General features: G+C 40.7%; 1 protein-coding gene across 1 annotated transcript in view; it reads right to left on the bottom strand.

Annotated features, from left to right (window-relative positions):
- The window catches only part of spata5 (spermatogenesis associated 5), a gene marked incomplete at its 3' end in the record, with an annotated part of 89,868 nt that overhangs the window by 42,890 nt on the left and 34,600 nt on the right, over positions 1-12,378 (bottom strand). The window contains 1 exon segment of the mRNA XM_035669584.1: positions 9,957-10,083. Within this exon segment, the coding sequence (XP_035525477.1) occupies positions 9,957-10,083 (127 nt within the window).

A 12,378-nucleotide genomic window follows, 5' to 3' on the forward strand; every position in this document is an offset into this window, starting at 1 on the left:
CACACACACACACCTCCCTCCACCATCCTCATGTCTTTCTCTCTCTAGCTCACCAAAACAGAGGAGTAGCTGACGGAAGTACAGTGTGTCTTCTGATTTATAAATGGCAAGTCTTATAGTCTACTTCTGATCACCTCAACAAAGAGACTCAAGAAATAGAACAAAGACAAAAAAAAACACATGCATTTACCTTGAGCATAGAGTAACACAAAAAACACTAGCAGTTTTTTTCCATATTTTAAATTTGTTTTTTACTTCCATTTTCTAAAGGCATTAATGTGCATAATATGTGTCTGACTGTTTTTGACTGGGCATAATGTACAGCACAAGAGGAATATTGTAGCAAACTCTTCTTTAACTTCATCAAGTTTAGCTGTACATGGTGTTACACTTTCTTCCACTTAGTTTAATCTTTTTGTGGCTAGATAACCAGAGTAAGTCTAGTCTTGCAGGGGTTTTTTTCCCCAGTGTTTGGTCGGATTGGAGGCTTTTTGTGGTGGTATTCTTGGATGCACACATGTGTAAGCTGATACTAATACAGCCCTTGAAGTTTGATACTTGCCTGGGGATCCTGCTCCCCCAATGCTCACAAATACACACACACACACGCGCACACACACAGCTTCCCAGAGCTCATCCATCCCTAGGTGGTATCCCATTACTTGCTTGCAAAAACACACACACACACACACACACACACACACTAACACACTTTTTGTTTTGTTTTGCCACTGTAGCTTCACTAAGCCACAAGCCAAAACTCTCACTCTGCCTTCTCATTACTGCATCTCAGAAACACAACCAGGCCAGGAAATACTTTGAATACTCTCAAAACAGGATGGTGAGAGAACAGTGTTTAAGCAAAGAGAATAATACCTAAACTGCAGCCAGTGGTTGATATTGAGAACTCAACTTTGGATCGCAATTAAAAAGAATACAGCATTTAACTAGAAAGACACTAACAGCTACAGTGTGGATAATATCGACAGCTCAGCTCGGCTCAACTTCAGCAGGACACCCTGTACTGCGGCAGCGGGGCCCTATTCAGAACTGTGCAGTCAGGAAAAAACAGTGAATAAGCTCTAATCCTTTAAGACAGCACCAATAGAGATTCCATCATGCTTGGCTCGTCACGAGAGGAGAGCAAAGCTTGGGAGATGATAACGTCAGTCCAACACAAAATAAAATATGGCCTGTTTTGACTGGCTGGCTTATAGCCGCTCTTTTAGCTAAGGGTTGTTTCCTGTTGAGTGGAGGCATGGCTCAGGTGGAGATTTCTGCCAAAGAAAAGGCAAAACAAAAGGTATTCACGGAGCGAAACTCTGAGGATCCTCCGATGCCCTCTTGTGAGGCCGAATAACAAAGACTGAAATGTTCTGAGTGTTCATGGGATGCTTTGTTCACTGAAGTCATAATGCAGAGTCTTTATGGAGGCTGGAATTAAAGAGGTATTCATATGAGCCAAAAGACACATAAACAAAAGCACAATCTACACTATATATACACATTTTGGTGCCAGATGGGGTCACCGCTAGTCAAATGACAGCAATTTAGATTTCTGCTGTTGTTTCCAAGGTCAAGAATAAACTTCTAAATCTAAATGAGTTCATCATTTAAGGAATTTATCAAGCATTTTTTTAAAGTGTGAGGATTTGCTGCTTTTCTCCATATGACGTCTTTTTAAACCGAATGTACAGGGTTTCTGATCGTTGGTCGAATAAAAGAAGCAATTTCAAACCATTTTTCACTATTTTCTGACATTTAATAGCTCCAAGGATTATTCTATGAGACTATTTGATGGATTAATCGACCTTGAATCATTAGTTGCAGACCTTAACACATTACAAAATGAATTTCAATTACAACACGGTGTATGAGAGTCAATGTACGATTTATAGCCTTCTCAATAACCATGAGATGGGAAACCCCACCATTCTGGTTCACCAGGCAGGTGATAACAAAAGCATAAATCATTTGCAAAACACCATTGATTAAGATCTGGGACACCAGCATGCAAGCACACATGAATGGAAAGCAACGAACACGCACACAAACACGGAGGCGCTGATGTGAGCTCTGAACGCAAGAGAGAGAGTGGGGTGGGGGGGAAATCAAAGCTACACTTAGTTAATGCCTGAATATTTCTAAAGTGGCACACTAATTACAGTCTGGTGGAATTCGACTGTGATTACAATTAGCAAAGTCCAGACAGGCTCGGAAAACACTGGCAGATGTTCAGGCTGCTCAAAACTGGCCTGATGTGGGGTATTTACTTTGCATGACTCCTGCTAAAGCCCAGTAGGCCACAGCAGGACTTTATGAATTAATGCATGCATGTATCAACATGGACCTACTTGTAGGAAGGGCCAGATGCACTGCAGTCATGTGCGTGAAATTACAAAAGGCAGTGGGAGAGGGCCAGTTAATAAATGGATTTTGTAGGTCTTACATGAAAAAGAACCACTAACTCTGTAGTGACCATGAAATAGTCACATATTGCACAGTTACGCCAGCTTGTGTTACTGGAAGTATGTGTTAGGACACAAGACCACAAGACCGTGAGGGCTCATAAAATATCTCACAAAGCGTCATGTTTCAGTGTCGCACATCATGCTGCAGAGCTACGTGACAGTGAATGAGAACAAAATGGATAGAACAATGCAATTACTGCTAAATGTAGAGAGACAACATACAAATGTGGAACTGCTATAGAGCACAAGCTGTATCATAATCCAATATTACAGAATGTTAAATAATATGATGCACTTACTTGAGACAGAAGTCAGCTTTTCAGCCTTTTTTTATGTGGTAAAAATGTATGTGGCAGGTTTCTTGGTGTTTCCAGCCACAGAGAAACTTGGCTACACTGGACATTTAGTCATCACTTTTATCTAAATTCCTTATATTACTTTAAGTTCTTACTTTGTCCTCAGGGAGAATTGAACCCCTACCTGCAAGGGTTTCTTACTTCATCCACTGAGCAACATATTAGCTGTTTGTATGTATTCTGGTAAGTTTTTAATCTGCAGAAATTGTCAGTATTGAACATATCTGTCAACAACTGACCCATGTCAAGTTTGGCACCATCTCCTGTTCAGAAGCCACACTACAGTACAGGGGGCTGGTTTTCGGAGGGAGGAGTCTTGAACATGAACAGGGGAGACTGTTACAGGACATTTGTGAATAGAAAAGACATTGTGGACTGGACTTTAACAAGCTGCAATGTTGGAAGATGAGTCAACAAAACAACACAAAAGCTTTATGACCAATAAATGCAGCTGAAAGCTTATTATTCTAAAAAATGATCTTTTTACATCCTTAAAACTATGTTGAGACACATTAAAGACCAATGTGTCACTCATCGTGTGCATTCTTTGCAATTTGAACATCATATAATTAGAGCAAAGTTAACAGTATTCTCAGGAGGGAAATTATTACAACCATTTATTTGTTGTCATTATTCCAGTGTAGTAACACGCCTGAGGAGCTGTTAAGTGACTCAAACAGCATTCTGGCACAATTTCACCCACAACACAGTTAGTGAAATGGATAGGTAGGTAACAATGGGAATGAGGAAACTCGGAAGTGGTTGTGGAACTGTACATGTTATGATTTGTCTGTAGAATTATAGTTTAATAATGTTTATAAAATATAAATATTGAAAGCACTTCATCAGTAACTGAGAAGGATGCAATCTTGTGTTCTCAAGAGGATATTGATGTTAACTGTGAAGTTATCAGACAACCCGGTGGATGAGAAAGGGTTTTAGTTAAACTTCTGTTAAACACAGAATGTCTGTTGTTAGCATAAAGCAAAAAAAACAAAACAAAGAAGGGTAAACTGAAATTATGAATTTTGCTAATTTGAGGTTGAAAGTTGATCCCTCAACCATCATCAGATTGGATGCTGTTTGCTCAGTTGTCATAGACCACTCCATCACCAGTGAGGAGGATGTGAAATGCTGTTGAAAGTTCCAGAAATTGGAGCTAGAATTCTAACATGTTCACAATGACAAGGAAAACATACTAAGGTTAAGCAGGTATAATGCTAATTAGGTTCACCATTTTAGTTTAGTGTGTTAGCATGCTGAGATTTGCCAATTAGCTAATGGAATTACAAAACTGCTATCCCTGAAGTAAACTAGTGTGGCTAAAAAGAATTCTCTTGTTCAGTCAAACTTCTGAGAGGCAGAGGTTTTCAGCTTTTCTATCTTTAATATCATTGTAAACGAATACATCTGTACTGCCTGTCAGTCAAGTAATGTCAAGCTGTCACCACGCTGCTTATGTTTTTTTATGATTTGCCTGTTAGAGATATGGAGGTATATTGACATCACAATTTTCAAAAAGAAATAAAAAATCCAGAGAAAGCCCGGAGTCTCCTCCACTGACAGCTGTGAAATGCAGGCAATGTTAATTGTTCCTATGAGCATCAGGACATACATACTGTCCTTTCAACTCTAATTCTATTGCCTCTGTTTTGTTTTGGCCCCCTGATCTGATAAGAGCCCAGTTGGGAACTTCTGGTCCCAAACAAAGACCCATCTGCTAGTAATCTTCTCCACTGTAAGCCCTCCTGCCTCCTGATACTAAGAATGAAGCCCGGCGCACATTAGGGTAAACAAATAGGCTATTCATTGAAATAACAAACCAGCACTATCTTTCCTGAGGATTAAGTCACCAATGGATTGACAACAACGACAGAAAAAAAATAAGTATTTAGCTTGTAGTTTTAGATTAACTTCAACAGGTAGAAGGGACATCTTGCTTGTTTAAGTGTGTGTTTGTGTAAAGAATCAACTGGATGGACAGCTGCTTGACAAACACAGCGACAGGGGGTCTTCCTACTGAACGGGCTGAATAAATATTCCTGGTGGCGCTGATCAATCACCACAGCCTGGTCTCGAGGGGTCAGAGGTGGGATTGGGTGATTGGCGCAATACAAAGGAAAGAGGAAGTGTAAGAAGTTTTTTAAAGGTGGAGGGGGAGGCAGGAGGTGCATGGGAGGGTGGGGGGTGGGGGGTGACATGTCATCATGCAGAGGAATGGACTAACCTACTTCTACTACTTCTACTTCTACACTTGTTGCATTAGTTTAAGCAATTAGATATAGAGTAGCAGATGATGATGTGGGAGTTAAAGAGGGTGAAATGTGTGTCTGTGTTTGGCACATGAGCGGATTACTATAGTTAGTCCACAGTTGTGAATAATGTGCAGTGCATTTGTCACTGTTGCAATATAAAGGGCGAGAGGAAGCAGCGGGACTTTGTGCGCTTGTGTGAAAACTATCTATTTGTGTTCTTTTGTTATCCATTTGTTAGGATGTGATTCAGCTGAATTAGTCACATTATGTGCGCATGTTGTTGCATACCTGCTCCTGTTTGTCACTGATGTAATACAAAGGCCAGAGGAAGTTGGAGAACTTTGTGCGTGTGCAAAAAGGACAGGATGTCTTAGTTGTAAAAGTTAAGCTTCAGCATTATTACAACTTTGGGCCCTTTTAGTTGGTGTTAAAAAGATAAAGCAGAGTCTAAATCAGATGAGAAAAGAAAGACATTTTTCATATAGAGCAAATACAAAGAAACTATGCCAATATACTGGTAGCAAGTGTGTCAGCTGATACAAAAAAAATTCTAGTACAGAATAGCCAAATATGTGTTTTAGGTACCACCTGAGACCACTTACAAGTGTATGTTTCAACTGTCCTGCTTATATTTTTCTCCCTCTTATATTTATGCCCAGCCCCATGTCGCATTTTTTTTTGCTTATGGACTATGATAAACAGAATATTTGACATTTCATGTAAAGATTCACATTCTGGCTGAAATACGTCCTAAACATGACTATGGGACTATTACTCAGTGATTATATCATTTATGCTTTAAAGAGTTTAACTTTATTTGGTATAACAAATAAAGCATTGTGACTTTGGCGCTACATGAGAAAGAAAGAACCTTGTTTTAACTTGATAAGAAGCGGAAATCCACACTGTCTTGTGGCATTGGTTGAAAGATAGACACCAGGCCTGCTCCTTTCAAACTAAAGTAAACGCCACTTTCTCCCCTCTCTTCATCCCTCCCACTCTGTCCATCAAACAGCTGAGGCCCCCAGGAGCCTCCTCTGCAACACCAAGAGTCGACAATGACTTCATTGACACCCGAGCGTCCCATTAATCTTCATTTGTCCCATCATATCCTGCCATTGGTATGGAAATGACCGCCCATCTCCGGTGTGAACTGACAGTCAGCATCGGTGGTGGCAAAGGCGGGTAGGGTGCTAAAACCGTTGGGGGTGGGGGGCAAACGTGGGGTGCCTATCTGTCCATTTGGCAGCTTCCTTTCCCAATGTATGTCATAGGTTCTTCATTCAAATCGCTTGAACCTTTCTAAACAACCACACTCACTCACACTCAGTGGGGGGTGCGGGAAGGAGGAGGTAATCTGATTTCTCAGCTACCCGGGAGACCACTTCCTGAGAGTGAGGCCAGCTTGTGGAAGGACGCCTGGGGTTTCCCATCTGTCCACCCAGGGGCTTGACCCCCTACCTACTGTTATAAGAGTTTCTTTCTCTCTCTCTTTCTCTTTATGCATCTTTTGCCCTCTCAGACACACACACACACACGCACACACACACACACACACACACACAAACACGCACAAACACAGTCTGAGGCTTGTTTCTGGCCATGCTGCTAATGGAGTTTGAAATGAGACGGCAAACAGTTGCAGAGGCGGAGGAAGTTGCTGTCATTCCCCCACCACAGCGGTGGATCAATTCTCCACAAGTGGGCTAGAAATGAGGTGGGGGTGGAGTGTTTGGGGAGGGGGTTACCCAAAATTTGTATGCGGAAGATTTATCCGAAGAGTATCTCCAAGCACTGATAGATTTGCAGTGAGCAGTTACCAGCTTGCATGAAACGACTGCACATGCGCCGATGCTGAGATATTATTATGTATAAAAATAGAAAGTAGTAGAAAAAAGGTTAAACATTAGGTTTGCACGGAATAGCTGAAAGAGTAATGAAAGGTGAAAATATGCAATGATTATTAAAAAAATTCACCAAAAGCTTATTAAGGTGATGATTCTGTCTAGTGTATGGTGTGTAATGATTTGTATATATACAGTGAGTGCATTTACATGCACTTTAAGTGACTGGATTACAATCCTCTTTCTGCAGTAATCTGATGTGTCCAACATCATAAACAAGAAACCTGGTTTCTGTAAACTGCTAAAACTGAAAGTTTGAGGGGAAAGATAAAATAAAAAAATCATTCACATTTACTTTAGAAAAAAGGTTACACAGACGGTACTGTAACTTTGTGGTGGTGAGTACAATTTTTTTTATGACCAATAGCCATGATGGACAAATTTATCACCAAGAGAAAAACAAGTTCTCAGAATTGCACTTTAAGTAAAGCTGTTTAGACAATTACTGAAAAAGCAATCACTCCCTAACATTAGATGCTGTTATTATTATTATTTTTTTAAATGATGGATATGTTTTTTTTAGAATTAAGTACTTCCTTTCAGCATCAGGGATATTAAAGTATATTTAAAGTAAGTTAAGGAGGAGACCCACAGACAGAAAAACAGAAGAAAGACAGAGACAGATGGCAGCCTGAGCAGGAGCTTAAGAAGCACCGCGACATTCTCCTTTCCTGTGTCCTTTTTGACAAGGCACAGGCTCCGTCTTTGATCAGCACTCAGGAAATTTCATTAGGACGGAGATGGGTGGATAAGAGGCCAAAGAAAGCTTTTGTGGATGGGAAGAGGAAGAGAAAGAGATAAAAGGGTAGAAAATACAAAATGGAGGGGGGAGGCAGATGAATAAAAAGACTGATAGTATCTTAATTTTCTCAACTTGTCATGGAAGAGAATAAGAAAGAAAGGAGAGAGAAATGTTTTATGCCCACCTGTAGTGCATTTTAATTTGGCTGTATCAGAAGTAAAATTGCTCCTCTGCTGTAGCTGTTCATTGGCTTGAGCCTAATTAATGCTCACAACCTGTAGCTACAACCTGAAAATTAGATGTGAAATGTTCAATAAATGAATCTGACACTGAATAACAGGTGTAGCCTTACTTTTAAACATTATTTTTCACACGCTACTTTCTCCTAACACTGGATAAAGTCCCAGTGCAGAGCTATTACATTAGATAAGCTTAAAACATTGAGGTTGTGAGGTTGTCCTGAATTTGACATGCTAAACACACCGGCTAAAAATGGGAATTTTACTAATGTAAAATAAATACACTGGTCTTTGAGAGAGGACTTAACAAGACTAAGAGTCTATATAGCCATGCTAGCAACTCTGCACACAGCAGTGTTTTGAGGCAAATGCTAACATCCCGATGCTAAGCCAGAATAATGTCCACCATGTTCACCATCTTGGTTTAGCATGTTAGCATGCTAACATTCATCAATTAGCACTAAACAGGAAGTTTATGCAAGTGAAGTGCATGAACCAAAGTACTGAGTAAACTGAAAGTTTGATGATGGCACTGAAGAAAGTCAGGTGATCATCAAAGCTATTACTATTCATCCGCGTCAAACCATAGAATAGTTGTTGAGACACAAAACCATCAGCCGTCAACCTCATCGAGAAAAAGTCGGGGGATTACCAAAGTAGGATGTCTGGAACGCATTAATGTCTGTACACATTTTTTTCCATTTTGTACAAATTTATGTAGATGTTGAGACATTTCACTGAATAAGTGAAAACTTCGAGCTGCTGCTAATGCTAGATACAAAGCCAGAGGACCTAAGTTATTAGGATTCATCCTCTGGGGATCATGAATGTCTGTGCAATATTTAAGGACAATCCAATTAATAGTTACTAAGATATTCCAGACAGTACTGTGGTGGACCGACCGATGGACCAACATGGCCACCCTAAAGCCATGCCACTAGCATGACTAAAAAGGATCAAAAAGACATAAAATGTTTGATAAGACACCAAGACAACCCAGGTATTTTGAAAACTGTTAAAAAAAAATAAATAATAAAGGCGGGAGTAGCTCAGTGTGTAGGGACTTGGCTTGGGAACCGGAGGGTCGGCGGTTCAAGTCCCACAGACCACAATATGTAGTGTGGACTGGTAGCTGCCAGTTTGTGCACTGCTGAGGTGCCATTTGAGCAAGCAACCAACCCAACCCTCATGGGTGCCGCTAAACGAGGCGAGCCCATCTCTCCCTGTTTGTATGTCCACAAGCCTCTGCATGTGCATGAGTGTGCGTTTCGGCCTGTGTGTGTATTTAAAAAAATAAATAGACTTATAGAATAGAATTTCCCCAACTGGGGATTAATAAAGTATATATTAAAAAATGTTTAATGGATGTGAGCGACATCCAAAATGAAAGCGACTATTGGAATCCAACCCAAGTTGAGAGGTTGTGAAGGCAGCAACAGAAAACAACAAAATGATTCCAGTCTCTGTAAGTTTAACCAAGCATGATGGACTTAATTGAACTCTCCGCCCTATTTTACCTTTGCTGGTGTTCTAGATAAAAACATCACTTATTTATGGAGTCTGGTTTTCAAATTATTTACCAAGTTATTTCCTTTTCGTTTCCAGTCATGATGAACAACCGTTTGATCTCTTGGAAGAAGACACAAAGCTATTTGGTGCCAAATAAACTAAACCACATGAGCAAAAGCTCTCAGTAGACTAAACCACTCCAAACATGTTTAATACCAATACACTTGAAACCAAACAAATAAAAATACAAAACTCATCATTCAACTGCACCAAAACAGTGCAGTGACAGCATCTGAAGAGAGAGTCGAAGAAGACAGACCGGAGCAGGCGACCTTTAACCTTATCAATCACGTACAACAGAGGAAGGGAGGGAAAGGAGGAGACACGAGAGACAAACACACAACATCCTCTCAAACCTTATCAATCACGGACCAAAGAGGAGGAAGGAGAGATAAAGACAGAGAGCCGGCGTCTGTTTACCTTATCGATCATGTCGGGCCGGTTGGTGGCGGCCAGCACAGTGACGTCTCGGAGCTGCTCGATGCCGTCCATCTCTGTCAGGAGCTGAGCCAGGACCCGATCGCCTACACCGCCAGACCCCGAGGAGCTGAAGGGGTGGATGAGGACATAAGATAGATGAGTGGATGAACGACTGAATGGAAGAATAGATGATGGGAGGGAAAGGGACGTTGTGTAAATTAGGCAGAAACTGGGAGAGACAGATATCATTGATGGTGTGAAGTGATGAATTACATATATGGATGGATTGCTGGGAGGACAGACAGCTTGTACTGTAAAGAAATGAAGGGAACAATGGTGGAAAGAAGAAATATGGATAGAAAAGAGACAAATGGAATGATGGAGAGAAAGAGAGAGAATGGAAATTAGTGGATAATGGATGGATGAGTGCATGGATGACACAAATATGTAAAAGTATGCAACTTCCTGCTCTCAGGAGTCCAATACAACACAGGCCTCAAACTTTTCTCATTCATCACTGATATTTGCTGTGTTACGCAATGAGGAAAATCATCCAGTTCTTGAATACTTGCAGGGAACTTTTGAATAGTTTCACTGACACTCTGATAGCAGGTTCTTTCATTAGCACAATTCTTCTTCTTAAAAAAAAGGAAGGCTTTGGCAGCAAAAAGTGAGCTTTCCTGCCAATGACGTCCTACCGAACTGCAACTCAAAACAAGGCAGCAGAAAACACGTCATCCCTCTCAAATAAAGCAGCCCTACTTTAGACAAAGTTAACAAATATGTCACCTTGTTTGGACTTGCAAATGTACTGCTGGAGTTTATCCCACACCGGTTTCTATACTCTAAGATCAGTATTGTGTGTGCAATATATAATATTTAAAGTCAGAGTTCTTATCATTTAATTAAACCTAATTTAATAACTGGCACATAATTTGAACACAACCCTCCTGAAGGTCTGCACAGTGCAGATCTTTATGGTAATGGCCCTCTAAGGCAATGACAGTGCATTTTAGCAATGCCCCTGCTGGAGTACAAAGCATTGTCTGGTGGCTTATACATATACCGTTGTTTGAATGGGAGCTGGGATTTCAAATAATACGTGACAGCCCTGATAGATAGTGGATGGTGCTGTTTTCACCTTGTGTTTGTGTGTGTTTGTCATTTGGCAACATGACATTGACATTTCCTCTCTATGCTGTAACTTCTACACTCTTATTCCTGGGACTCAAACTGTGTCTCCATGAACGCAATGTGATGTGGAAGACAGAAGCCAGTGCACACATGTAATGCAGAATACAGCTCAGATTATTGAGATGTGTCTTCAGTGTGCCAGAGATTAGTAAAAGAACACGAGTAGAATGTTCCCTTTGGGCTAAATGGAACAATGCAAAATATCTACCAGCAATGTTACTCAAACAGAGGTAAATAGTGCATTTGATGGGGACTATCTTCAGCAGCAAATTAATATACATTTGATGATCTAGTGAGTATCTGGGGCAGCAGGAAGGTGTATGTGGGATTGATTCCTCACAAACTACAGTGTATGTGCTCATGGTAATGAAGGAACACGTCACCAAGTGCAACAGTGTGGCTCATTGATTTTTTTAATTGTTTTTAATAGTTATTTGGACAACAATGGAGCTCTATGGCACAGAGGAAGAAGATATATCAGGCCTTGTCTGCCCCTTTAATACTTTAAATAGGATTTGTTGACAGTAAGAAAAATATAATTTTGAATATTACCAGCTTTATCCTTTAAGAAACTCATCAATGTGTAAGTCACTGTATTACAAGGTGGTTATTTTCCATAACGCAGTGCAGACAGCCACCCTTCTCAGCTCAAACACACACACAGTCTCTGTTGACAGGGCCAGCGGAAGTGCCAGACGTCATTAGCAGAGACAAGGCTGCAGAGGAGCACAAAGGAGCTCTGTCACTGAGATATGAAGGGGAAGGGGGAGAGAGAGAGAGAGAGAGGGAGAGAAAGTTTGGGTGAAGGGAGATAGTGGGGAGAAAAGGAAAGAGGATTACGAAAAGGAGGACAGAGCGATGAATTGGAGAAAGAACGCGTATGAGAGAGAATATGAGGTGAAAAAATATGGGAGAGGAAGAATAAAGGTGGTGAGAGAAAGTGGGGTGAGGGAGAGTGAGCGGGAGAGACAAAAGGAGAGAGGATGTCAGAAAAAGAAAAGAGAGGCACTATAGAGAGAGAATAGAAAAGTGGAGAGAATGTGCTTTGGACTTCCACTGAAACATGTCACTCTCTCCTATTCATTGTTCTTTTCAAAACCAACAATCCGCCTTTCATTTCTCATAACTATCTACCATTTTCTTTCCTAGGTTCTCTGTCAGGAACGCACTCACTGTATTTGCAATTCAGTCAATCCAACTTCTTTTTGTGTGTCTTTTCTCATCTGTT

This window comes from Morone saxatilis, unplaced genomic scaffold (assembly GCF_004916995.1).
Source record: "Morone saxatilis isolate NCDOM2014 unplaced genomic scaffold, NCSU_SB_2.0 Contig22, whole genome shotgun sequence".
Taxonomy (NCBI): Eukaryota; Metazoa; Chordata; class Actinopteri; family Moronidae; genus Morone; species Morone saxatilis.